The 26,594-nt window shown below is 55.0% G+C and overlaps 10 protein-coding genes across 10 annotated transcripts; 5 read left to right on the top strand and 5 right to left on the bottom strand.

Annotated features, from left to right (window-relative positions):
* Positions 1 to 63: 63 nt before the first annotated feature.
* Positions 64 to 2,571, bottom strand: ISF_02811 (topisomerase II associated protein; the record flags this gene model as incomplete). Its single annotated transcript, XM_018846417.1, has 1 exon — positions 64 to 2,571. The coding sequence occupies one exon, from the start codon at positions 2,569 to 2,571 to the stop codon at positions 64 to 66; it is 2,508 nt and encodes an 835-aa protein (XP_018706145.1).
* Positions 2,572 to 4,363: 1,792 nt separating this feature from the next.
* On the top strand, positions 4,364 to 5,849 carry ISF_02812 (Glycosyl transferase, family 15; the record flags this gene model as incomplete). The annotated part of the gene is made up of 3 exons (XM_018846418.1): positions 4,364 to 4,417; positions 4,577 to 5,446; positions 5,505 to 5,849. The coding sequence occupies 3 exons, from the start codon at positions 4,364 to 4,366 to the stop codon at positions 5,847 to 5,849; spliced, it is 1,269 nt and encodes a 422-aa protein (XP_018706146.1).
* A 542-nt stretch (positions 5,850 to 6,391) lies between these two features.
* Positions 6,392 to 7,047, bottom strand: ISF_02813 (Ribosomal protein S12/S23; the record flags this gene model as incomplete). Its single annotated transcript, XM_018846419.1, has 2 exons — positions 6,392 to 6,466; positions 6,553 to 7,047. 2 exons carry the CDS (start codon positions 7,045 to 7,047, stop codon positions 6,392 to 6,394), a joined length of 570 nt encoding a protein of 189 aa, XP_018706147.1.
* A 1,212-nt stretch (positions 7,048 to 8,259) lies between these two features.
* Positions 8,260 to 9,662, top strand: ISF_02814 (acyl-CoA dehydrogenase; the record flags this gene model as incomplete). Its single annotated transcript, XM_018846420.1, has 2 exons — positions 8,260 to 8,378; positions 8,438 to 9,662. The coding sequence occupies 2 exons, from the start codon at positions 8,260 to 8,262 to the stop codon at positions 9,660 to 9,662; spliced, it is 1,344 nt and encodes a 447-aa protein (XP_018706148.1).
* A 791-nt stretch (positions 9,663 to 10,453) lies between these two features.
* On the bottom strand, positions 10,454 to 14,034 carry ISF_02815 (Protein kinase C; the record flags this gene model as incomplete). The annotated part of the gene is made up of 5 exons (XM_018846421.1): positions 10,454 to 10,515; positions 10,570 to 12,219; positions 12,292 to 13,248; positions 13,301 to 13,567; positions 13,647 to 14,034. The coding sequence occupies 5 exons, from the start codon at positions 14,032 to 14,034 to the stop codon at positions 10,454 to 10,456; spliced, it is 3,324 nt and encodes a 1,107-aa protein (XP_018706149.1).
* A 2,196-nt stretch (positions 14,035 to 16,230) lies between these two features.
* ISF_02816 (Mitochondrial distribution and morphology family 33) lies at positions 16,231 to 17,328 on the bottom strand (the record flags this gene model as incomplete). The annotated part of the gene is made up of 1 exon (XM_018846422.1): positions 16,231 to 17,328. The coding sequence occupies one exon, from the start codon at positions 17,326 to 17,328 to the stop codon at positions 16,231 to 16,233; it is 1,098 nt and encodes a 365-aa protein (XP_018706150.1).
* Positions 17,329 to 18,037: 709 nt separating this feature from the next.
* Positions 18,038 to 18,856, top strand: ISF_02817 (Phosphoserine phosphatase; the record flags this gene model as incomplete). Its single annotated transcript, XM_018846423.1, has 2 exons — positions 18,038 to 18,668; positions 18,723 to 18,856. 2 exons carry the CDS (start codon positions 18,038 to 18,040, stop codon positions 18,854 to 18,856), a joined length of 765 nt encoding a protein of 254 aa, XP_018706151.1.
* A 1,786-nt stretch (positions 18,857 to 20,642) lies between these two features.
* On the top strand, positions 20,643 to 21,253 carry ISF_02818 (hypothetical protein; the record flags this gene model as incomplete). The annotated part of the gene is made up of 3 exons (XM_018846424.1): positions 20,643 to 20,831; positions 20,921 to 21,005; positions 21,075 to 21,253. 3 exons carry the CDS (start codon positions 20,643 to 20,645, stop codon positions 21,251 to 21,253), a joined length of 453 nt encoding a protein of 150 aa, XP_018706152.1.
* Positions 21,254 to 21,389: 136 nt separating this feature from the next.
* On the bottom strand, positions 21,390 to 22,959 carry ISF_02819 (Major facilitator superfamily domain, general substrate transporter; the record flags this gene model as incomplete). The annotated part of the gene is made up of 2 exons (XM_018846425.1): positions 21,390 to 22,479; positions 22,541 to 22,959. 2 exons carry the CDS (start codon positions 22,957 to 22,959, stop codon positions 21,390 to 21,392), a joined length of 1,509 nt encoding a protein of 502 aa, XP_018706153.1.
* A 1,201-nt stretch (positions 22,960 to 24,160) lies between these two features.
* Positions 24,161 to 26,337, top strand: ISF_02820 (Myb transcription factor; the record flags this gene model as incomplete). Its single annotated transcript, XM_018846426.1, has 2 exons — positions 24,161 to 25,048; positions 25,105 to 26,337. 2 exons carry the CDS (start codon positions 24,161 to 24,163, stop codon positions 26,335 to 26,337), a joined length of 2,121 nt encoding a protein of 706 aa, XP_018706154.1.
* Positions 26,338 to 26,594: the final 257 nt, after the last annotated feature.

Below are 26,594 nucleotides of genomic sequence, written 5' to 3' on the forward strand. Positions count from 1 at the left end.
TTCGCTGCGCGCCCAAGTGCTGTGTGCGGGTGAAAAAGAGGCCACAAAGCGTGTGGCCAATGTTTACTGCAAGAGTTCCACATCAAGGCCAATGGCTCTCATGAACAGATTGACACTGGCCAAGCGTTCCGTAGCCATAGCCGGCGGCAAAGTCTTAGACAAGGAGACTGTATCGAGCACACGGTCCTTGACAGCCAAGACGAGGCGCGTTTGCTGGTCGTGGTTTGCACTGACACCCATCGCCGCGAGGAATTGCCAGACATAAACGTCTACACCGGCGTTGACACTACCAGGGAACATGAAAGGAAGCGAGGGCTCCAACCGGCTGAAGAGAATGTTAAAGGTCTGTTCCCACTTCTCCCACTGCTCAGTGCTGCCAGCACCAGTTTGTTTCAGAAGAACAGTTCGGCTCAGGATCAGAGTAAGCATGGAAATGCCAATGCGAGTTCTAGCAATCAGATCTAGGTCCTGCTTAGTGGCAATCAGGTTGAGAACGCCATCGACAATGTCCAGGCCAGTGTCATTGAAGTATTGCATGAGGGATGGCATGACGGTCGAGAGGAATAGTTCGATGTTCTCACGCATTCTCGAGTTCAGAGTAGTGTCATCATCAGTAACAGCGGCACCCCGAACCACATCAAGTTGATCAAGGTGATACACAATCATGGTCAAGATGGTAGTGCGCTGCTCGAAGTTGAGATGAGGGAAGATGCGAGGAATGGCCTTCTTGCCCTTAGCGCAAGACAAGAAAGCAATGAAAGGGTGGGTAGCAGTAGCACCAATAGGTTCATGGACTTTAAGCACATTCCAGAGCTTTGCATTCAGAGCTTCAAGCTCTGTGGCCCACACCCGGTGCTTCTCTTCCAGCTCGGGGTCGCCAGGGCCAGCCATGGGAGGCGGAATGACTCGAACATGGTCTTCAAGCTTCATGAGAGTATCGTAGACACGCTCAACGTTGCGTAGAATATCCTTGCGATCAGGGCCAGTGTTGGCAGTTCGTGCCGTGGATGGCCGAGGAGACTCGGTCTCTTTTCTCTGGATGTTGAGCAGAGGCTTAGGTGTCTTGGCATTGCTGAACGAGATTTTACCAAGGCTGCCAGCAATCACCAGCTGAGGGTTCTTGGGCTTGTTCTTGGCGGCTTCCACGGCTCTCTGAACTTGCTGCTCCATGCGCTGGATGTGATTCTCAGCAGGGCGGCCATGGCGACGGGCCCCATGACGGCTGCCGGTCTGAAATAGGTAGGTCTGGGCAAAGTTGCTGAGGGGTTGACTCGGATTTTGTCTCTGACCAGCACGGATGTGGCTATAAACTTGGTAATAAAAGTCCTCAGCGATGGAGGCATCGCCGGTCTGTTCCGTGGGGTTACCAGTGGCAGAGATGAGCTGCTGTAGCTGAATTCGGGTGATGAAGTTCTTGTCCTGGGGAGTCATGACGCCGTTGTCCTTTGACAGCAGCCAAATCTTGTGGTTGCGCTTGGCACGTTTGGTCTCTTGGTCTAGGAAAGCCGCCTTTTCCTCTTCAGACATGCCAGAGAGCTGAGGATGGTTGTACAACTGGTGCATGGGGCTAGCACCGCTAGGAGTTCTTCCATGCTGCTGTCCGGCGAAAGCAGTGCGCTGAGCATCACCCGAGACTCTGCTGGGGTTCTGCAATATCTGAGTCGGATGGGCATGCTGTCGCAGGAATTGGTCTTCTGTAAGGATCTGGCGCTGATGAGGTTCTTGTCCGGATTGTGGGCGTTGGAGAATGGTTACAGGGGGGCCTTGATGATGAGGGACGTGCTGCTGATACTGCGGCTGTTGGGCTGTGGGCTGCTGGTGTCCCGGATAGTAGCCTGCATTCGCCTGGGGTTGTGTGGGGGCCGGTGATTGGGCAGGCGCAGCAGGCTTGGGCTCAGATCGCATAGCTGCCTCAACCTCCTCTAGGCTCATGATCTTGCGACTCTTTGACTGCGCTTCCGGGGCAGCGGCTGCCTTGGAAGTGCCGATGCCCCAAATGCTTTGGTCGACATGAAGATCTGGGATGGGTTCAGCCGCGTGATACTTTTCGTAGCCAGTACGCGCGGGTGCTTGACGATACTGCTGTTGCTGCTGCTGCTGCTGCTGCTGTTGATGCTGCTGTTGATGCTGCTGCTGTTGATGCTGCTGTTGCTGTTGCTGCTGTTGATGCAGCTGCTGCTGCTGAGAAGCATGGTAAGGATCGGCGTGAGAGTGGGCGACATAGCCTTGAGGGGCGTTTGACTTGGTAGCAGGTTGCTGGCGGTTGAAACGGAGATGCTCTTCTTCGATGGCATCGGCAACTTTGGCAGTCTGGCCGAAAAAGTCAAAGTCCTTGCCGACCTTGGATGTTGTTGCTACATCACCACTGCCGTCGCCGCCAAAGGTATCATCGTTGAAGGCGTCGTCCGCGTCGTCGAGCTGATCACCAAGGCCGTCGTAGGTATCTTCGAAGTCAAGGGCCTCGTCGGTGCCAGCATTGCCGCCGGAGAGACCTGCAAAGGGGTCATGGGTTTGAGAGAAGCCCGGCGCGGCAGGGTTGTGGCCACTGGTATCGAAGCCGAAGAAGGACATGGTTGTATCCCGTGCGTGAAAGTTTGAGTGCAATGCACTGGAAAGAGAGTGTTAGGTCAGGCCCTCATTGTTGCAGCTCGGGCGGCAAGGGTGGCTCTGCGCCAGCACATGAAAGCCTGGTACGCTTCCAGTGTGCACAGCATAGCAGCTTCGGTGCCATTTTTGTGACGAGAGAACATACCACTAGGAAGTTATTGTGAAAAGAGCAGCTGAGGCAGAGACGCACAAATCTATCATGGCGTGTATCTGGCAAACAAAATGGGAGGAAGGCGGCGTCGCACACAGCTGCGAGGCACTATCCAAGGCAGTACAGTGACGATAAAGCTCCAAAAAGACGCAAAGCACAGGTTGTAGATGCCAGAGAAGTAGGCAACTCTGCCGGGGCGAGGATAGAGGGAGCTTTGAAGTTGTTACGAAGGTGAGGGAGGAACTGACGTTGTGCAGGCCTCTCCACTTTCAGGCAAATCCCGCCCGAAGATCAAAGGCGAACGGTCACGTGACTCAATTGTTAGCGATGTTCCTGTGCACATGAGAACTTCGTGTATCTGGGAAGTTCAGTTTGATAAAATAGTATTATGGAAGACGCTTTCCGTGAAGTGGGACATGGATCATGATATGTCCGCCCCCAGGTAAAATGGGCGTGACACGGCTGTTTGGGCGCATTGTACAATCTAGGCCACCAATCCGCTTGTAAACTCCATCATGCACCCGAAGTGATGCATGCAGATAGCCATCAATATTTAAAATCCAGCACTCCAACACTTTATCTAAGCTTGACCGTGTCTCTTTCATTCCAGGTCCATCCTCAAATGCATACCAAATATGAAGGACAATGCGCGCGGTGATGCCATGTCTAACCCGGGCTACCTTGTGTTTCTAACCAAGGTACGGATAACTTTCATTTATCTCGGCAGAGTTGTCCCTCGCAGGTATTTGATTGCGACATCAGGTGTGGAAGTAGAAATGTTGTTTCAGAACAGACGCTGCTCGGCATGATAGTGAGCGCATGCTTTCGGCGGCGCAAACGGTTTAGAGTGGCATAATAGACTTGTAGTAGACTCACTAACTGTAAGTCAAGGGGTTGGGTACATGAACAAATGTCTCTACAAACCGTATTGCTTGATATTCACAGACGCGACTTCCTGCGAAGGGCAGACCAGGTTGTGATTTATAGCTATCTATGAATCATGTTTATTAAGGAGCGATGCGAATTCGTTGGAGCATGGGGGGGAGTCGATGGTGTTTGCGATGCGCGTATCCGTACTATTGTACGACTATGCGCACTTAGGAAGGAGGGGTTCTACGTGTTACCTATATATCTACCTAGACATTTCCATTCACAGCCATTTGATAAGTAGCCACCAACTTGAATAAATGGTATTGTACGTGCCAAGTAAGTACCTTCGCATTTACTCGGTAGGGTAGTATTCTTTTGTGAAGAACAAGCCTCCCCGCCACGATGTGCCGAGCTTCCGCTAAACGTCATTAAGCGACCACTAAAAAGCCGCTAGATGAGGCGGCTTGCCCGCTAACGGTCCCTGAAAAGCAAGGGGCACCCCACGGTAACTGCCCCGCTAAGCAATATCAGAGCGCTGTATTACAGTGGCCTTCGTCATTGCCTCTCGCCGCCCCCGTTCACTCGCCCAATCCACTGCTATCACCATCTCCCTCGTTTGCTTCACTTGTTTCTCTCGTTTCCTCTCTCCCCTCTTCAATTCGATAACCAGCCTTTCTCCCCGTTTTTGATTCCTCGATCACTGCCTCTGGACCCTCTCTACTTCGTTTGCCCGTCATGTTGGCGGGAAGCAGTGCGCGCATCTTGCGCTACATTGTTGTTGCCGGTATTGTATGCCACCTCTTGCTACCTCGGCGGGCCGCCACTGTCTAGCAAAGCTCCGGCCCCTCATTGATCCCTGGAGAGCAAACATCGACGGCATCATTCTTGGGAACCGTCGGCATCGTTCATGGATCAAATCAGATCCGCTAACCTACATCACCACTATAGATTTTGATGTTCTTTTACCTCTTCCCCGGCTCCCGTTACGAGACCCTCCCGCGAACCGTCCCTTCCCCTGACCAAGCCCGACCTGCCTCGCAACCAAATCCTCAAAATGCCGCAGCTGCCGACCGCAAGGTCGATTCCACGCAAAAGCCTATGCCTGCCGATCGCGACCGTCAATATGCTGCCTCTCCTAAGCCCGCAGCCGCGAGCACCGATGCACCGGCCCCCATAGAAGGCGCCGTTGACACCGGCCCGCGCGCCAATGCCACCTTCGTCACCCTCGCCCGCAACGTAGATGTTTGGGATATTGCACGCTCGATCCGCCAGGTCGAAGACCGCTTCAACCGCCGTTTTAACTACGATTGGGTCTTTCTCAATGACAAGCCCTTTGATGAAAACTTTCGCAACATCACATCAGCCCTCGTCTCCGGCACCGCGCGCTATGGCCAGATTCCTATTGAGCACTGGTCGGTGCCAGACTGGATCGACGAGGACAAAGCTAAAAAGGTGCGCGAGGATATGAAGGAGCGCAAAATCATCTATGGCGACTCGATCAGCTACCGCCACATGTGCCGCTTCGAGTCAGGCTTCTTTTTCCAGCACCCCATTATGCAAAATTACGACTTTTACTGGCGTGTCGAGCCCAGCATCGAGCTCTTCTGCGATATTCCACAAGACCCATTTCGTTTTATGAAAGAGAATGGGAAAAAGTACAGTTTCACCATTAGCCTACTCGAGTACGTCGACACGATTCCCACGTTGTGGGATAGCGCCGTCAAGTTCATGGAAAACTACCCACAACATGTGGCGGCCGACAACTCGATGGAGTTTCTGAGCGACGATGGCGGCCAAACCTACAGCATGTGTCACTTTGTAAGTAGATGTTACTGAGCGCCTGAGCGCTGGCAATGTACTAACTCTGTCGTCCCAGTGGTCCAACTTTGAGATTGGAAGCCTTGAGTGGATGCGCAGTGACGCCTACGTTGACTTTTTCAACTCCCTCGACCAGGACGGCGGTTTCTTCTATGAGCGCTGGGGTGATGCGCCAGTTCATTCCATTGCCGCTGGCATACTCCTCAACAAGACGGAACTTCACTTCTTTGACGAGATTGCCTACTTCCACATGCCATTTACGCACTGCCCCAACGATGCACAGGCGCGTATTGACCTCAAATGCCACTGCAACCCTAAAGACAACTTTGACTGGAGCAGATACTCTTGTACCTCCAGGTACTTTGAGATGATGGGCATGCAGAAGCCTGACGGCGTCGATTGAATGTTGCCCACCCTAGGCCGCCATAATCGCCGCCAGTTGTTGTACTTCTATTTTTTTTTTGACATTGGTGTTTGGCGCTTCTAACACCCATTTGATTTTAGGTGGCTTTATCTGTTTCACTGTATATGAGTAAGAAAGGAGCTCCAGTATGTTGTTGACTCTGGGAGGATTCTCTGTGCTTCAAAGGAAAGGGATTGTTCGATATATACTAAGATTATGTGGCGTTGGTGGCGGCCATTGAACCGATTTGCTTTGCAGTCTGCTGACGCGGATCTTATTGTGAATATACATTGATGAATGACACGATACTGATTTGAATCCTGCGCTAGTGACATGAATTGAAGTAAGAAAGGGAATTTGGCCATATTGCGATTGCTGTGTCAGTAGTTTATGCAGTTGTTTGTGGTGTATATAATACAAGTCGCCAGTGGCGATATATCGCTAATGTTCATTCGTACAAGATCTATACCTCCCCGTTATGGTCTTTTACTATACATGCTGCTTCATCTTTTGCGTTCAAACCCGAACCTCTCCGCATGCGTTTAACCAATGGTGGCCTTTTTGGGCTTCTTCGTGCCGTACTTGCTCCGACTCGTCGCGCGCGTTCCTACACCAGCCTAGAAACAGTCAGTCATTTTTGCTCTCATCTTCCCGCACTCTAAACGTGCACGCCCCTCTCGTCAAGACTCTGAGAAAGACCTACCAGATCCAAGGCGCCGCGGACGAGGTGGTACCGCACACCGGGGCAGTCCTGCGCGCGGCCGCCACGCACCAGCACCACGCTGTGCTGCTGGATGTTGTGGCCCTCGCCGGGGATGTACGCGGTGACGAGGGCGCCGGTCGAGAGCTTGACACGCGCCGTCTTGCGCTCGCCCGAGTTGGGCTTCTTGGGGCGCACGACGCCGACGCGCAGGCACACGCCCTTGAGCGCCGGGCAGTGCGTGTTGGCGAGCGCGGGCGAGACGGCGTGCCGCGCGCGCTTGCCCTTGCGGATGCCGCGCAGCACCTGGTTGAGCGTGGCCGCGCGCGGCGGCGTGGCGGAGAAGAAGCGGGTGGCGGCGGAGAGGATGGGAGAGGTGGTGGTGGTGGTGGTGGTGGTGGGAAGAGTGAAGCGGGAGGAGGGAGTAGAGACGAGGCCGGAGAGGAGCGGCCGGCGGGCTCCTGGCGAGAATAGGGTGCGGACGATGGAACCGACCATGTTGGGCGACGAATTGATCGGTTGCTGTGCTGGATTAGACCGGGTTGCGGGTGAGAGTTGTCGTCGATGATGATGGATGAAGTTGCTCAAAAACTCCTTTGCAGATGGGTCACGTGGAGTCCCGTCTGATTGGCGCTCGATGTGGAGCCCTAAGATCGATGCGCGAGGTGAGTAAAAGAGAGTGCGGCGTGAAGAAGGCGTGTTGGGATTGAAGGGGGACTTTAATGCGGATTGTGTCAATTGATATTCTTTTTTAGAAATTTCCCTATTATTCTTCAACTGCATATGAATAACGTGGTTAAGCTCTCTAGTGCTTGTGGTGCATGTACTAGAGGACAAAGACAGCGATACGGCGACTTGCCATTAACAGATTCGTCTGCCATTGGCTTAAATTTCAATTGGGGGTTTCTGGGCACTTTATTTGCCATTGTCGTAGCTTCAATCTGAGCTCTTTTCCTCTTGGGCAAATTGTTGTTGCTGGTGGTGTGAGATGTTACTGTCAAAGATGTCCCGAGGTCTGGGCTGCGATTTGTAGTTCCGGGGTTACTCAATATACTCAATGTGAAGAGAAATCGCCAATCCGCCAGTAGGAAGAAAATATCATGTTAACTTTTCTTTGACTATTGTTCCTTCATCATCGTCGTCGCCCGGTCTCATCCGTCTCGGCTTAAGCTAAGCCGCTCGGCTCTCTCTCTTCCCCACAAGAGAGCAAACAACAGAGAACGTTCCGGCGGAAAAGTGGGCAGCTGCACCCGAACGCCGGCCACTATAAGCAAAGGGAGCCCCGTTGGGTCAATGTGCCTGTCCTACCGCTTCCCCGGACGTCATTCTTCTTGCTGACCGTGACTGGCATTGAGCATAGGGACGTTTTTCCTTTTTTAATCACAATTTCTTTTTATAAAAACCACAAAAGCCTCAGACTCGATATCTCTCCGCCGCCGCGCTACAAAATACTAGCTAAACCCTCACCAAACCATCTGTCCCAAACTTGGCCCCAAAGCCGACAAGACACCCAACCCAGCAACCACCCTAATCTCACCGCGTTCGCGACACACCTTCCGGCTTTTTTTTCTCCTTCCTACACATTGAAACCGAGAACTCAAGTTTCCTATTTTCCTCCTCTCCCCCCTCATCCTTATTTCCTAAGTATTCACTTACTTGGGAATCCCATCTCTACAACCTCGGCTTAAGCATTCCTCGCCCGCCACCGTCATGTCGTCCTTCACACGAGCCATTCGCCCGGCCCTCCAGGGCGGCCGCCGCGCCTCTATCCTCCTCACCCAGCGCCTTCCCACGAGCCGCGTTTCAAGTCCTGCCGTCGTCACAGCTCTGTATGTTCATCAACCGGCTAGCACACAGGCAATTAGCCCCGCTAACCGTCACCGCGCAGCCGCTCCCTCTCAACCACAGCGCCCCGCCGCAACAACACCGCCGGCGTTGACCTGTCCGAGATTCCGCCCACGCCCATATCGCACCTCTCCGAGGTCGAGGCCGCCATGGCCGACGCCGTGTCCAAGTTCGCCACCGAGGTGGTGCTCCCGCGCGCGCGGGAGATGGACGAGGCCGAGGCCATGGACCCCGCCGTCGTCGAGCAGCTCTTTGAGCAGGGCCTCATGGGCATCGAGATCCCCGAGGAGTACGGCGGCGCCGGCATGAACTTCACTGCCGCGATTATCGCCATCGAGGAGCTTGCCCGCGCCGACCCCTCCGTCTCCGTCATGGTCGACGTCCACAACACGCTCTGCAACACGGCCCTGATGAAGTGGGGATCCGAGGCGCTCAAGAAGAAGTACCTGCCGCGCCTCGCCACCAACACCGTCGCCTCCTTCTGCCTGTCCGAGCCCGTCTCCGGCTCGGACGCCTTCGCCATGGCCACGCGCGCCGTCGAGACGGCCGACGGCTACAAGATCACCGGCTCCAAGATGTGGATCACCAACTCGATGGAGGCCGGCTTCTTTATCGTCTTTGCCAACCTCGACCCCAGCAAGGGCTACAAGGGCATCACCGCCTTCATTGTCGACAAGGACACCCCCGGCTTCAGCATCGCGAAGAAGGAGAAGAAGCTCGGTATCCGCGCCAGCTCCACCTGCGTCCTCAACTTTGACGACGTGGTCGTCCCCAAGGAGAATCTCCTCGGCAAGGCCGGCGAGGGCTACAAATACGCCATCGGCATCCTCAACGAGGGTCGCATCGGCATCGCCGCCCAGATGACCGGCCTCGCCCTCGGCGCGTTCGAGAACGCCGTCAAATACGTCTGGAACGACCGCCGCCAGTTTGGCGCCCTCGTCGGCGAGTTCCAAGGCATGCAGCACCAGATTGCCCAGTCCTACACCGAGATCGCCGCGGCCCGCGCCCTCGTCTACAACGCCGCCCGCAAGAAGGAGGCCGGCGAGGACTTTGTCCGCGACGCCGCCATGGCCAAGCTCTACTCGTCGCAGGTCGCCGGCCGCGTCGCCGGCCTCGCCGTCGAGTGGATGGGTGGTATGGGCTTCGTTCGCGAGGGCCTTGCCGAGAAGTTCTGGCGCGACTCCAAGATTGGCGCCATCTACGAGGGCACCAGCAACATCCAGCTCAACACCATCGCCAAGCTCCTCCAAAAGGAGTACACTGCGTAGACGGGGAGTCGAGTGCGAAGTTGGATAGAGCTTTGTGAAAATTTTAAGCAAAAGCAGAATGAACATGTATCTGTAGAACATGGCAAAAGTTAGAGCAATCTCAGAAAAAAAAAACTTCAAAAACTACACGTCTCGGTCCGTGCCCATCGTAACTTGCGTATGATACCCCCAAGCTACCTCACCTCTTACATACAAGAACGACGATGAACAGGCAGGCTAAAAACCACTAGTAAATGTAGTATAAATTCTGCAAGTCTTCTCCTTTTTACATCGCTTCACCGTCGTAACTCGTCTCCAGCCTTCGTTTTACGAACCTGTTCCCATCCCTCTCGCCGCTTTTTTCGCCGCCATCTTCGTCAACACTTGGCCAAAAACGGATGACAGAGAATGAACCCAACAACCGCCAAAAACGTTGACAAGAAAAGGAAAAGAAGCAGAAGACTGAAGGAGCAGAAATATAAATGCGAGCGGTATAGAATATTATAAAAAAGGTGTCTCCCATCAAGGATGAGAAGAGCAGTAAACGTATATATCAATGACGGCGGCTTCGTGGCGTGTGGGAGTATCATCTAAACGAGTGCCCTCCTTTGTCTTGTGCTGTGACTTCGTGCTGGCCCGCCTCCGGCCTCCGGCCTCTGGTCTCGCCTCCATGCCTCCAACTCCCGCTCCGAATATGCAACACACCATGCAAATGCCATGCTCCTCTAGGCGGGTAGCGTGAGTACCCAGTATGGTCTCCTCAATCTCCATCATCCATCTTCAATCGTTAAACATATGCAACACTCTCTTGACTAGTCAAAATCAGCCGTGTACGAGAAGCCACGGAACTCCTCCTGCATCGCTTGCGACAAAACTGTAAGATGTGTTAGTGAGTTGTGCCCCTGAACGATGGCGAAAGCTGACATACCTGACTGCACGGGCGTGAGCACGGGCGTTACACTGGTGAATTCGGAGTCGAAATTGCTCGTGTCCGTGGCGCTCTTAATCGCAGGCTTGAATGGCGGTGGCCCACGCTTCAGGTAAATGTCTTCCCAGTTGATATTCTTGAAGAAGGCGTGGCTCATGACTTCCTGGGCGTCCGTCGGCCCGCTGCCTAGGCGGTCGTTGGGTTCACGCGTGAGTAGCTTCTGAAGAATGGACACAGACTCCTTCGGCATGCTAATGGGGTAAAGCGGCTCATCCGACAGAATGGCTTCGTAGATTTCGTCCTCATCCTCACCGCGGAATGGCGACTGTTGCAGAAGCATCTGATAAATCAAGACACCGAATGCCCACCAATCAACCGCGCGGCCATACTTCTTATCCAACAAAATCTCGGGCGCCATGAATTCGGGCGTGCCGCAGAATGTACCAGTCGTGGAGCCGTACCACATGTCCTCCTTGCAAAGACCATAATCCGCAACCTTGATGTGTCCGTCCAGCGTCAGCATGATGTTGTCGAGCTTCAAATCGCGGTAGACAACGCCGTTCTCATGGAAGTACTTTAAGGCCAGGCAGACTTCGGCAGCGTAGAACTGTGCTCGTCGGGCGCCGAATTGTCCGCGCTGGATGTGAAGCATCAAGTCACCACCGCTAATGTACTCCATGACAAAGTAGACACGCGTCTCCGTCTGGAAACAGGCGTGAAGGTTTGTCAGGAAGGGGTGGCGCTCCCGATTGGCGACTAAGAACACTCTCTTCTCGGAGCGCATGCTCTCCACCTCGTCATTCTCAATGATAAACTCCTTCTTCAAGACCTTGATAGCGTATAGCTTCTTGGATCTCTTAGTCTCGGCCAGCATGACCTTGCCAAAATTTCCTTTACCCAGGACAGCCAGGAAGTTGAAGTGATCCAGGCCGATGCGCTGTCCAGTGCCGGGATCGGTAGCCAGTGGCAGAGCCTTGCGGCCGCCAGCTTGCCCGCCTTGGGGAGGGTACGCCTTCTGCGGGGAAGTCGGCTCTGCGGGTCGGGCAGCAGGTTGGGCGGGAGGAGGCATCTGCTGGACAGGCCGAACCTGGACGGGCGACTGCATTTGCTGTTGTTGCTGAGCGTAGCCACTGTTGACGTTTGCGTAATCTGCCGGGTTGTAGGGGCGCGTCTGAGGCTGCGTCTGCATCTGGGCTCCGTAAGCGCCGGCGGCGGCATGTGCATCTGGGGTCTGTTGACCATAGCCGCCGTATCGGCCGTAGTCGGATCTCTGATTTTGCTGCGCCGACATGCCGGACATGGCAGCTGAAGCGGCTGCGGCAGCTGCAGAAGACGCAGCTGTGGTTGTTGAACTAGTGCTGGAAGGGGCGCGTCCGGGTGCTGGTCGCTGCTGGCTAGGTGGTGGCTGATTTGCGTATATGTGCTTGGCGGCCTCGGCTGCGCCGGGCGTCGTAGGAGTGAGCTGTGGCGGCTGGGCGGAGCCGGTTGGGGAAGAGACGGTGGAGGCTGGGGTGCCCGACTGAGAGCTGGGGCTGCTCATCTTCCGTAAAGTTCTGTCCGTCAGGCCCGTCGACCCCTTGGCCTTTTGTCTTTGGACGCGGATGCCTTGGAGAATCTGGTTTGCCACGGCCATGGACATGCCACAGAAGTCTGGAACAAGGTGCACACAGTGGGCATGACTTGTGAGACTGCATTCAGTGCATTTTCTACAGTTCTTCTTACCAAAGGGCAAGATGTAACCGCAGTGGCAGCACCAGTTGGCTGTGACGTTGGAGAAGGGCTGGAATCTGTGAGGGATGCGGTGGTTGATTTTCTCCTCCTCGGGGTCGGTCTCGGCGTTGCTTTTACTGATGCACTTGGTGACGACACTCTGGTAACACTTTGTGTGACAAGTGTACTTGCAATCTTCGCACTGCATGCCGGCAGAGTATTTGAGGAATTCGCCGCAGAGCGCGCATCGCATAATGTTGTAAAACTGCTGCTGGACGAACTTGTGGCCGTACATTTCGTGGACCTCTTCCTTACGCTGGCGAACAGCACCCTTTCGGCCGAGGCCGACATCGACAGGGCGCTTGTCTCGGTTCTGCTTGTCGAAGCTTATCTGCAGCTGAATCTGACCAGCGGGTTCGAGGTTAAACCAGCCTTCGATAGGGCCGGTGCTGACCTGGGAGGGCGGAGGAGCGCCGTAGGCACCACCAGGCTGATTGGCGCCTTGAGTGCCGGCAGCTTGAGCGCCGAATGAGGCTTGAGATGGGCTCATGGGGAACTGAGCAGGGGGGGTGGCGCCGGCATAGCTACCCATCTTGTCGGCAGACACCCAACCAGAGCTATTCATTTCGGCTTCTATCCTCTTGCGGCGCATCTCCTCGAGGATATCAGATATTCTGATCCAAAGCAGGCCGATGGGCATGGGGTGCTCGCTAGGCTTGTCGTAGACGATGATTTCTATTTCGTTGGCTTTCTCGACCTCGATATTGTGAAATTCGGATTCCCAACGGTCGCTTCTAGATGCTTTAGTACGGGCCATGACGTTGTCCTCGACCTTGACGGCGACAAAAGTTTCGGGACCGCGGGAGAAGCGGGTAGTGGCAGCGTGATCGACGTTGTTGACGGCGATGATACGGATAGTGAGGGAGCCGCTGAGGGGCTTGCGAAGGTTGGGGGTGTTAATCGAATCATCTGAAACTGGTCAACTCGGGAAGGGTAAGTTGAAGTCGTTGTGGGAGCGTACCATCGGTGCCATCCGCGTTATCCATATCAATATGCAGTTCCTCGTATCTCTTCAACGACTGCTTCAAAATAACGATTTTCTGCTTGCTTTCGGTTTTTCGAGCCGCAGCGTCGGCCTTGCTCTTGCGGTCGCCTTCCATGCCGTAAAGCTGAACCATCTTTTCGACACCCTTAAGATACTGTTCCTCAACATTGAGCTTGAACTGAAGCTGAGTGAGCATGAGCTGGATACGGGGACCGAGGTAGGGGGTGTCATATTTTATGAGATCTAGAGGGGGAGGTAGTTAGCTAGGTATAGGGGACGTAGGGTGTGGTGGTTATGGGGAGGGCAGATAGACTCAACATACCGAGCTTGGTAAAGTTGGGGCGGCCCTTGGGCATTGATGCACCCGGAGGCTGAGGGGTAAAGGGATGGTGAGAGGGCATCCTGTCGCCATGCTGGCCGATTTGGCTGTATTGAGTCGAGGAGTCCTTGGGAGGAGGAGGGGGAGGGCCGTCGGCGTCGTCGCGGACATCCATGCTGCCCATGCCTTGGCTGACACGACGCATCTGGAGCTCGTTGAGGCGCTCCTCGAAGAACTGAATGTTGCGGCGACCGTCGCGGATCTGGGAGTCGAGACGAGAGCGGACTGCATCGTTGTCGGTCTGGGAGCGCATGTTGTTGGCAGCAGTGATGAGAACGCGCTCCTTCTCGATCTTACGCTGGATGTCGATGATGGTTTGATCTTGCTTCATGGTGGGAGCAGGCGCGCGCGATGCGTTGCGCGCAGGACGGCGGGGGTGTTGCGTTGACCAAAATGGAGGAGGGGGGAGGGAGGAGGGGTCGCGCGACGAGAAGCTATGAGAGCTGTAATATGTATCTTGGAGAGCTCCAAGGCGTAGCAAAGTGTCGCTCTGTCGACGGGCGGAGGAGGAGGACGGCGACGAGCAGCACTAGGTGGCGGTGGTGGCCAACGGTGGTTGTGTAAAGATGAGGTTGGCGAGGTAGTAGTTTGTAGGAGGAGAAAAAAAGAAAACAAGAGGGGCAAGCCAATTGCGTGAAGAGATAATTGGCGAGCTGGATGAGGGTGGGAGGAGGGCGAATTTATCGAGAATCGCTCCGTACTGTATGATTGTAGTGGCTATCTCCTTGCTGTGTCGTTCGGGCAGCAAGATGGGGGAGATGGATGGAGACTGAGGAGAGGGAGGAGGAGGAGGAGGAGAAGGGCTTTGGTGGTACGGCCAGACGGGATGGGTGGATGAGGTGGTGGTGAGGAAGCGGGAAAGATGTCGTCAGTGATGGAGAGGGGGGGTGGCTGCTGGACGGACCTAGTGGCAGTGGGTGGTAGGGGCTTTTCGGGGCTTTTCAGGCGTTTTGGCGGTGCCGTGAACTGTGCTGTGCCGTGGCGCGGAAGGCCTCTCTGCCTCTTTTCCACCTGGCAGTTGGCGGGGTTTTTCTTTCGTTGCCTGGGTGGGCTGTGGCGTCCGGTGTTTGGCAGGCCCGCCAACGACGACTTGTAGCGCCGTTGCCCGCTGTAAAAATGTCCCGAAACCTCTGGAGCCGAGCCAACCAGCACCGACCGTTGTTGATCTGGAGCCAGCGCCCAACGTCTGCCCACAGCACCAAGACAATAACAAGACTACCTCTGTTTCTTATTCGGCTAACAGTCGACTGGAACTTACCTTATCGCTGCGTTACACTTTGCAGGAATTGCAGCCCATCGTTCCTGCGGCATAACATGGGCCATGCTGGCCAGGCACCTGAACCCTCGAACCTCTTCCACTTGCATGCATCTGTAGCGCACCAGTTGCTGGTCCTCATACGCGCCGACCCAACTTGTGCTACCAATTCATCACCAACAGTCATCATCTACGTTACAGGCATATTACAGTTGCACAAGACAAATCTGCAAATGCTTTGATTGCATGCCTGCTCTTTGACTGTCTAGCTCCCACCCAGTTTACTCTCCTCTCCGTCCCTTCGCTTTGTTGTTTTCCTACCTAGTTAACCCGCGGAAATGTTAGCCGAGCAACCCCTGCCCGAAACTTGCTACCCAAATTGGCAATAAATTGCCCCTCACACGAGTTCCCCCGCGCAAGATAAAAAAAAGGTGCCCACCAGTAATGCAGATTCCATATCTTGATGACCTGATTTTAAAATGCACAAATTGTGGTCATTGTTTTTAGAAGAAAAAAGCATACGCATTATATAGGGAAATATTGGTCTAGGGCTTACTTACCTACGTTGCCTACATAGCTATCCTTACTACCTTCAGTCTCTGCATTATTCCTACGACCGTCACTTTCCGTAGTTACTCTTACCTTTGACAACTTGTTCCGAAGACTGGCTCTTCCCCATCTCAACACCGAGGAGGCCTCTCATTAATTGACCCGCGTGACCAAAACCCATAAAACAAATAATCTCAAGAATCAAGAATTATACGCTCTGAGCATGACCACGGCGGCCTCCATTCACACCCAACACGAGGTGACGTCTGTTGGCCCTGGCGCCGACGGGTTCGTGCTCCTCAGACCCTGACTTTGCCGATAACCCGGATTTTCCTTCTAAAAACGGCAATGTTAAGAAAATGCCCCAACGATTTGCACCCTCTTTTTTTTTGTGCGTGTGGTGTCAAGCCTGGCGGCTGCGGCCGGAAAGCCCTGGCTGCCTGCCTGCTGCGCCACATACCAGCCCGAAGGCATGGCGGCATGACGAAATAAGTTGCACCCTGAATTTGAGGTACAGCCGCATCACTTTTTGTTGAGCTTCTTCCAATGGGTCCATCACAGCCTCCTCCCTCTCGTATATGGAATCAATGGTCAAATTCGCTCATGTGACTAAATCTCTCCTACAATGCTCTAGTCTTACAACCCAATGTGGTAAAAAAAAAGGGGGATGGGGCTTCCATGTACAGGGAGGGAGTCGGTCGTGGATGTATGTACACGTGCCGTCTATCGTGCCGCCAGCACTGCTATGCTGCCGACAATCGCGGCCCCGGCTACGGCGCCTTGGAGCACGAGCGTCGTCGCATCCTTCATGCGCAGGTGAACCTGCCTCTCACTGCAGAGATCCGATGCCGCCGCCCTCCACCGCGCCGGATCCTGCAAGAACTCGCCCCAAGTCGTCGCTTGCGCCGGCCCTATCAAAGTTTCCGCCTCACCCTTGCCCTCCTTTTCCGGTGCTGTCGTCGTCGTCGTCGTCGTCGTCGTCGTCGCCATCTCCCCCTCCTCCGCACGACTCCGCAGCGCCGCGTCCATCTTGTGTTCCAAGCCCGTCCTGAGCGCCTCAATCTCCGCCCTCACGCCCGCCAGCACCTCGCCCTCGTGCTCGACGACGCCGCGGACCAGCCTCCTGCGGCGCCACGGCTCCGCGAAGAACTGCAGCAGGACGAACAACACAAAGTTCATGCCCATGAGGCCCCAGGTGCCCCAGGTGCTCGCGCGGCGGATGCGGTCGCTCCAGATCTGCTCCTCGTGGTAGCGCTTGAGGATGCCCGCGTTGAGGCGCTGGTTGAGGCCCTGCTCGTCGGCCTCGGCCGTGGTCAGCGCCTCCTGCGCGGAGGCCACCGCGCCCTCGAGCACGTGGTCCGTCCGGTACAGCTCCGTGAACCGCTCCAGGTCCGCCGGCGTCCACGTGTCCTTGCGCGCCAGCAGCGTCGTCACCTCGCGCTGCGTCGCCGCGCGCTTCGTGTTGGACGTCTTGTACGCCGCCCGCGCGCTCCGCACCCGCTCCTGCGCGGCGCCCAGCGTCCGCTCCATCGCGTCATTGTCGGCCTTGATCGTCTCGATCGAGGAGTACCCGGTCACGTCGTTGAGCGTCTGCGAGGCTGTCAGCGCCCGCGCCTGCAGCCTGTCCATGGCTTCGCTGAATTTGGTGTTGAGCGCGCTGCGTCGGCTCTCGGCGGCGGACGGCAGGCTGGCGGCGGCATTTTCCCGAGTCGTGTGCGTGTCTTTGTCAGACGGCGGCGGGGATGTCGAGTATAGGCAGCGGGAATTAGCAGAAGCTATGCTGGGTTTGTGAAGCTGCTGTCGCAAGGTTATTCGAGGCATCGCGGTCCAGCTCGCGGCGGCCAAAATGCTCCTCCGCATCGTCACGCGAGCGGCTGTCCCTGCCAAGGGGTGCATCTCGACGAGCGATTGATCTGCCGGCGGGTGACAACGTCGCTGTCAAGTAGCGTCTGTGTCCCGGAGCAATGCCGTCGAGAAGAACGTGTGGTTGCCGAAACTCAATGCAGTGGTAGCTAGTTAAATTGTGTCTCAAGATCAATCAATGGCTTAGCTAAAGTCAAGCCTCTCCTCTCCGTCCCGCCCTGACCGCTTTTGGTACCTGGACAACCCTGTTGGTACGTGGGTTGGCAGGTACCCAGGTACTTGTTGGGGGGGCAGCTTGGAGGACCCTCAATTGACAAAATGACGTTTTGCCGGGTCCAGCGAGAAGTTTGGACCAAATAAGTTGCTTGAGTCTTTTTTTTTTTCAGTGGCTGTGTATAGTTACACCCAGTAGGCCATTGATAATGACGCTCGAGCATACTTTTGTGGATTTTTATCCTCATTTGTGGAACTGCCTTTCGTCTTATCGATTCGGTGTTTGCCGATGGGATCAACATGTCGACTCTAATCATGTTGCGCCAATTCTCTTCCTTCCATAATATTTTGCCATAGAGCATTTTCAACCACAGAGACTGGTGTCGTGTTTGTCCTCTACTGTATTTTCTTGTCCGCAAATCGCCGCTTACTCTCATCCGCAAACGACGCCGTCATGGGTTCTCTCAACACCGACACGCCGGCGCTGGCCAACAACCCCAAGTTCATCTTCTTCACCGACTTCGACGGCACAATCACCACGGCCGACTCCAACGACTACATGATCGACAACCTGGGCTGCGGCGCCGCCAAGCGCGAGGCCGACAACCACGAGGTCCTCGCCGGCCGCGCCCACTTCCGCGACGTCTTCTACTCCATGCTGGACAGCGTGCGCACGCCCTTTGACGAGTGCCTGCGGCTGCTCCTCACGCACATCCGCCTCGACCCGGGCTTCAAGGACTTTTACCACTGGGCGCGAGACAACAACGTCCCCATCGTCATCCTCAGCGGCGGCATGGAGCCCGTCATCCGCGCCCTGCTCGACAAGATGCTCGGCGCCGGCGAATGGGACATGCAGATCGTCAGCAACGACGTGGCGCCGACCGCGGAGGGGCGCGGCATCAACGAGGAGGGCGGCTGGAAGATTATCTTCCACGACGACAGCGTCCACGGCCACGACAAGTCCATCGAGATTCGCAAGTACTCGTCACTGCCCGCGCGGCCCATCATGTTCTACGCCGGCGACGGGGTGTCGGACTTGTCGGCGGCCAAGGAGACAGACCTGCTCTTTGCCAAAGAAGGCAAAGGTAAGTGGCTTTTGTCAAGAGACATCCCCGAAAAGTCTGCTAATCTCCTGTTAGATCTTGTCACTTGGTGCGAAAATGCGAAGGTTCCGTTCGTTACGTTCCGCGACTGGACCAGCATTGGCCAAACTGTCAAAGACATTGCGGCTGGTAAAATTACCCTGCAAGAAGCTGCTCGCGGACGCATTTAAGAATACAGCCCTCAGCATGTGAAACGAAAATGAACGATAAAAGACAATAGTAGAGATGGGAAAATAAAGGGAAAAATAGAGATTTATAGAAAGGATATAGAGAATCAGACGCATCCTCTGATTTCATAGCAAATAGATAATTTCATCAATACCTTACAAGCCTGATAGTTGTTACGGCTGTCAGCGCTGCCCCGCCTCTTGCTCAAAGGTCTCGCAGCACAGCAATGTTTTTTTTTTCTCAGCAAAAGACGTCGTGTTCGCAAATTGAGTCTGGGCTGAGCGAGCCTGGGCTGAGTGAGCCTGAGTTTTTGACGAACAAGTAGGCTCGCTTGTTGTGAGGCTGCTGTGCAGCTTGAATGTGTTGTCATGCCGTTCAGCCTGAGCCTTCTATGCATATCATGAACGACACTCGGCTTTCTAGCAATTCTGAGAGAATTGAATCCCAATACGACGCGGCTACACGCAATAGTAAACGAGCTCGAAAGAGGATACTAATCGACTGGCCAGCCTTGCAGACCTCGGAATTCAACATCGGGCTTCCTTCAGCCTTGTTCTTGGGAACGCTAAAAAGATAACAGGGTCTCGCGGAAGAGTAGAGAAAGGTATTCGTAGAATTTCCTGGGCATAATAGTAGCAAAATAGGAAGATGGGCGAGAATAGCTTCACATCTACAGTGCTTAAATGTTTATTAGGTCGTTGCTTTTTTTCCCCTCTCGCTTACACGGTTTTTTTGGTGATCTGCAATGGGCTTCAGCTTAGAGCCGTATACGAGACATGACAGCCCCATGACGCTTGGGATCACGCCGTCGAACGACGGAGGAGAATAAAACGGGACGCTTGGAGGGGAAGCCGGAGATATTATGGCTTGGCATCATCATAATAGAGAAGAGAGCGACCCCAAACCTGAACTGTCTTGGGTCTTGGGAGCATTGAACTTTGCGGGGTCGCTGCTAAAAATAGTGTCTGTTCTCAGCCCTTTAGATCACTCTCTACTCCTCAGTAAGCTCGTCTCTTTACAAATTTTCCCACGGAGCAAGACATTAAGAATGTACCTAACAGAGCTTCTTCTCACGAATCCCGCCAGATACGGTCAAGTTTGCATCAAGGCTCGCGGTGTGGGTGAGAGGGCAGCTCCGCACTATGCATCCTCGATGCGAGCCAATACAAGGCAGGGCTCGCCTCTGCACCAGACAGCTTTTATTCTTGGCGCGCCCCAGTGCTGAGGGAACATCAATTCCGTGAACCCCGGAAGGCTGCCAATGATGTCATGTGGACAGCGCGGTTCGGCGGGACAGATCGGTGAGGGCTGGATCCAGAGGCTAGCTAGTCTTCTTGTTGACTGACCGGAACTAATTCTCTTTCGATGTTGACGCAGAATACGAGCATGATGCACGCATGAAGTCAGTCAGCGTAGGATCCTCTTCGCTCGTATCCTTGGTGAGCTACTGGCAGACCAGCTACCGCGGACACTTCCGTCCCACGATACTACTGGGGCCCGGGCAGCAAGGCAACCCTTCGAGGTGAATGCCTGATGTTCTCGCTGCATTGTGTAGCCAGCCTTATTGAACATACTGCTGCGAGCTCAATGTAACCCATATTCGGCATCCGCGATGAGCCGAACGATGTAGGCCATGAAAAAACTATTTAAGGACCTGGTGATCCTGCTCATGCTGTGATTGAACCATCTCCATCTCCATCAGCATCCACCCATCAAAGCAATACAGCATCAAAGACCTCATTTCTCTTCTCTTATTTTCCATCTTCACAAAAACCAATTACATTCACAATGAAGGCTTCCATCCTCTCCATCGTCGCCGCCGTCGGTCTTGCCTCTGCCCAGTACGCCTACGTCGAGAACCACTGTGACCATACCGTCTACGTCGAGTCCTTCCCCTATGACAACCACGCCCCTGGTGTGCTCTACACCGTCAAGCCCGGAGAGTACTTCAAGGAGGCTTTCCGCTACTACGGAACGGTACGTGCTGACCGTCTCAACCACCCTTTGCTAAAATCCACCTCGCTGTAAAGAGAAGTGAAGAGTTGCTGCTAACACATCTCACGTAGACCGTCAAGATCTCCAAGTCGCGCAACTTTGACAACGTCCTCCAGTACGGCTACTCCTTCGGCAAGAACCCTGATCTGGCCTACTGTAAGTCCCCCATGCAGAGCCTGCAACTACTATTCTTGAAGAATCGATCGCTGACCATCCTCGACACAGACGAGTTCAGCAACGTCAACGGCAACCCCTGGGCTGACAAGCACAACACTCTGAGCGCTGGTTCCGGCTGTGATTCCTTTGATTGCAAGCCCAACGATGCGAGCTGCTACAGCAAGAACGGCGCCAGGGTGCTTCACTGCCCCGAGCCGCTCAACATCACCGCTAAGATCTGCGTCTGAACTATGCCAATGACATTATGACCAACTATAGTAATTATTTATTGAAAGACTTATGATAGAAATATATACATATGTACCTAAAATTCGAACCCGTCGTATTTGCAAAAAGGAAAAAACAATGGCCTTTCCTCTTTCATTACTCGTTTCGTCTCTTTGGCTCCGGGATGCCATACCAGCATAGCAGCATGCAAAGGAACAAGAAGATGACAATCGGGTGCAGCACCCACGTACCAACCGCCTGCGCGATCAACCCTACGATGAACGGCCAGACGGCACCGCCCATGCTCCCGAATGCGCTGATGGTGCCCATGCCGCTGAGCGTCTCCCTCGGCGCCATGCCGCGCAGGAACGCCGACATTGCGCACGGGTAGACCGGCCCGAGCAGGACGCCCACAATAGACACGGCGACGGCGTTGCCAATGACGTTGGGGACGAGCCAGACGAGCAGCTCGAAGATGAGCGCGCCGATCACCAGGCCGTAGACGAAGCGCCGCTCGCCGACGCGCTGCGCGGGCGCGACCAGCAGGAACCGGCCGAGCGTGATGCCCCCCCAAAAGCCCGCGGTCACGTAGCCGACGGACGCGGGCGTGCCGTCGCGCGCCGAGATGAGGAACGAGATGACCCAGCCCGAGATGGATACCTCGGCGCCCTGGTAGCAGAAGATGAACGTGGCGCCAAGCAGCACCAGGCGCGTCCGCATCGAGCCAAACATGCTCCAGAGCGCCTCTCTCCGGGTGGTCGCCGCCGCGCCACCACCGCCGTGCTGCAGCTCCGCGTCGTATCCCTTAAACGCCCACAGCGCGGCGCCCACGCTCAGCGCAAAGACACCCGCGGTGAGCACGTAGTACCGCGTCCAGGGCGCGCCGGCGGCGGCGACGATGCTGGTGGCGACCAGCGGGCCGGAGACGCCGCCGAGCCCGTAGCAGCCGTGCATGCAGCCGAGGACAAAGGTGCCGCCGGCGAGGCTGCCGCAAAAGGTGTTGGCGATGGCGACGTTGACGGCGATGCCGAAGCCGACGGCGAAGAAGGCGAGCACGACGACGGGGAAGGGCGCGCCGGCGATCATGGGCGCGTAGCTGAGCGCCATGAGCGCCTGCGCGAGGCCGAGCGTGCGCGCGTGCCCGAGGGAGTGCCGCAGGCTGTCGAGGAACAGCGCGGCGACGACGAATCCGAGCGCCTGCCCGACGAAGATGAGCGAAACCTGGGCGTAGCCAATGTCGTAGTACCTGGGTGGTTGTTAGCTGAGGAAAGGGGAGGCTTGGACGGGAGAAGAAAAGGAGGGCTGACTTTTCCATGTAGGGGATGAGGGCGCCGGCGGCGCTGTCGCTCATGCCCTCGGCGAGAGCGGTGGCGCAGGTCAGGAGAAGCCGGAAGCGGTTCATGTACGGCTCCCAGACGGTGGGCACGACGACGGCGGCGTCGGCCGGCGGGTCGTCGGGCGTGCCGGGGCGACTCATCATCTCTAGGTCGTCGTGGAGCGGCAGCGGCGCGGCTGTTGCTATAGCGTCGGCCGGGCCGCTAGGATCGGCGGGAGTCGGCAGCGGCCGGAGCTCGAGGCGGTCCTTGGTCGGCGCCGGAGGGGCGGATCGGGTCTGGTGCAGCGCCGGCAGTGGTGCATGGAGCGCCGCCGCGGTCTCGGAGGATAAGCGGCGTGCGGGCTCCGCCGACTGCACCGCCACGAGGCTCTGCAGAATGGTAGAGTTCATGCTGAACTTCTTCGTGAAGAACCTGCTCTGAAAAATTGGAGGTGGTCGATTTCCACGCGGGCGGGCTTTGCTGGGGCGGGAAAGCCGGGGCTGAGAGGGGGAATCGCCCCTCTAAATAGAATGAGGACGAGAGTTGATGGAGGCAAAAGAGAATTGAATGCGAAGATGAATGGGAAATGAATTGTTAAATGCAATGTGCATTTATAAGCAAGAACAGTTCGGCATGCGCAACTCGGCTGAGGAGAAGAGTCGGCGACGGCGATGTCGGCGACGGCCTTTACACCGCTCTCAGGCCCGAAAGCAGGGTTTTAGACTTTGAAGCTCCCCTGTAAAATAGAAACCACTTTTTAAACCACTTTATTTTGGGGGGTTCCCCGCGCTTCGTCGTCAGTCGAGAACAGCCTGCTCGTGTTGCTACTCTTAGACCTGAAGATCCGGACACGGTGGATATCCGTCCACGGAGCCAGCAGACAGCAACGCCATGATCTGTCACGGTCGGTATGACGGACCGAAAATACAGGTCTCACTACTTGTACAACTTTGACGACTGTAAAAGGTCACCATGCGGAATGGCAGCATTTGAACATGCCGTGGGCACGGCATGTATTAGGTGCGGCTGGCGGAGATGCCGTTTTAGGCAGTCCAGTGTAGAAGGTATTTGTGCCTGGATTAACGAGGGACCTGTCTGGCACGAAGGAATGCTGCTGCATTGACTTTATGTTGCTAGGTAGGTTTGATAAGTATCTACTAAAGACTTTACTAGTTCACTATTGACTGTATGGTATGAAAGGAAGATCTTTTTTTCCTTCGCCTGGGCACTGCGCCGGGGGTTTCCTGATCTCGCTTGGCCTCCAGTACTTGTGAGCTGGAGTTGCAGCTCAATCAGTCAATCAATCATTCAAACAACCACTCGATATATTTGGTAAAGCGCATTTAATATGAATCACTGTCCTATATTGTTGTTGCGTACTTTCGGCCCCTTACCCTGTACTAATTAACACATCAGGAGAAGCTGTGCGTACAGATAGATGATCTGTGCCTAAAATACCAGGCAAAGAAACGGGTCCCACCCTCGCCCCGCCCACCCTGACACTCCCCAGCCAACCAACGCGTTTGCCTTTCGTTTCTAGTTATCTGGCTCAGATCAGATTCTCGCGAAAACATTGGCACTTCACTATTCTTCTTCTTTGGTTCCGTGACTATGGACGTCGAAGATATGTTGGCAAGTTCGCAGGATCTGCCGCCCCGAGGCAGCAGCGCCCGCGACAACAGCGACTCGGAGCCCGACTTTCACGACTCGGAGCTGTTGAACCGCGGTTCCTTGTCGCAGGGGTCGGCGAAGAAGCGCAAGCATCTCTCCCCGCTGAACGGGACCAGCAACAAGAAGCGCAAGAGTGTTTCCTCTCCCGACAAGAAGCGCAAAAAGAAGCGCAAATCGCGTGATGCTGCGCTTGACAGCATCGCCGACGAGGAGGATCAACGAGACATTCCCGACTCGTCCCCCGTGTTGCGATCGGATCGGCGCGACTCATTGGCTGAGGCTGAGGCTGATAGCCGCACCAATGCCGGCGCCAGGGATATTGAGAGCGATTCCGAATTTGTTGCCCGAGAAGCCTCTCAAGAATACGCCGCGAACCAGTCTACGCATAACGAAATGGACGAAGCACGGACAGAATCGCGGGCAGAGTCACCGACAGAAGCGCCAGCAGAGTTGCCGACAGAGGCACCGACAGAGGCACAAACGCAGACATCAACTGACGGAGCTACGTCAAGACCACGACGCGCCCCGTCCACACGCAAGAAATCCAAGCCGACCTATTTTGAGGCGCCTTTACCAGCGCTACCACCGGAAGCTTTCGAAAACCTGAATGCGCCACCTCGGCGCGCGAAGAAGGCGAAGAAGGGCTTCAGGCGAAAACAGAAAGCTGACCGGCTGCAAGACCACAGCGATGAGGCTGATCACAGTCATGAGCCCGATCGACGGACCTACACGACGGGCCAATTCACCACATTCGAATTACAACGCATTGCCGATGCGATTGAGGGCTTCAGAGTGGAACATGATCTGGAACAACGCGAAGTAAACGAGGTACGCTGGGCTTGTCAAATCATGTGATGGCTAAATACCAATATCTCTTTATCTAGATGATCCAAGCCCGTGGTGGAACCACTGCTGGAGAACTGCATGCTAAGCTCTGGAGTCGCATTTTTGACGAATGCCCGGATCGCCACCGACAAAAAGTCATCAACACGGCGCGCAAAAAGTTTCACAATTATGTTGCGCGAGGCACCTGGACTGACGAACAACACAAAGAGCTGTCCGAGCTCGTTGACAAAATTGGCCACAAGTGGTCCGAGATTGGCGCACTCATCAATCGTCACGCCGAGGATGTTCGCGACCGTTTTCGAAACTACGTTGTATGTGGTGAAAAACAGAAGAAGGCGGGCTGGGATAGCGATGAGGAAGCGGGTCTCACAAAGTTTGTTAACATGGCCTTGGAGGAGGTTGCGAGAATGCGCAGAGAGGATCCCGACAAGTTGGATCCGAACAGAACGGATGAGGATCATGTCGACTGGCAGGGTATCAGCGAGAACATGAAACGTACGAGAAGCCGCCTGCAGTGCATGACCAAGTGGAAGTCAATGAAATCACGAGGCGAAAGCAAGGTCAAGCCCGCCTCGTCTGAATCCGAGTCGACCATTTCTCTAAGACTGGACAAGGCTCGCCGTCAACTTGAAGAGATGCCTGATACCGAAAAGTATCGCCTGGTGCTTGCAATCAAGTCCACACAAGCCTCTATTACCGCCAAGATTCCGTGGCAGAAGCTGTGCGACAAACAATTCCGCAGCTCCTGGCAGCGAGCTACGCAAGAGCTCGTGTGGAGTCGCCTGCTCAAGTCTGTCCCTGGCTCCGCCATAAAACAAGTACAGGAGTGTGCCCAATACCTGGTGGACGAATACGACCAAAATGGAGAACTCCCAAACATTGGGGGAGAAGGCTGGGACGATGATGAGGAGATGGTGCTGCTAGCTCAAGTCCCGGCCGGGAGGAGAGAGTCGCGAAAAAGCACCAGCTCCGAGAAGCTTACCCTGGAAGATATGCAGGACGACGACGTGGATCCGGCAAAACCGAATGATGACGACGTCGATGGGGTAGACATGGAGGCCAACGCGCAGATTGAGGCTGAGACCGAGAACCTCATTGATCCTGCCCTAGATACGCTCGCCGAGGTACCGCAGTCTGCGCAGAAAGCCACTCCGGCGAAGAGAAGCCAGAAAGGCAAGCGACCTTCGGCCAGAAAACCAAGGAAGTCAATGACGGCGCTCGAGGAGTCTGCTGATATTGCGGTCGGTGCTGAGGAGACTGATTTGAATTAGCTTTGTTTTTATTATTCAGGCACATGCAGCAATCGTTTTTGAAAAGAAAACATGCTTGTTTCCTACCTATGCATTATCATTATTATCAGTGGCATTTACGAAGAAGATATAGTGTTATGTTCCTCCTCAATCCTGTGCTTGATCGCTCAGCCATGTGATACAGGCGCTAGTCAGGTAGCATGCGGGCCCCTGGCTACCAAGGCAATAGGTAGAGTCGGCGCTGAGGAACATTAAGTTGCTAGCATTTCCTCCCTATT

The sequence above is a fragment of the Cordyceps fumosorosea genome (assembly GCF_001636725.1).
Source record: "Cordyceps fumosorosea ARSEF 2679 chromosome Unknown scaffold_5, whole genome shotgun sequence".
Classification (NCBI taxonomy): Eukaryota; Fungi; Ascomycota; class Sordariomycetes; order Hypocreales; family Cordycipitaceae; genus Cordyceps; species Cordyceps fumosorosea.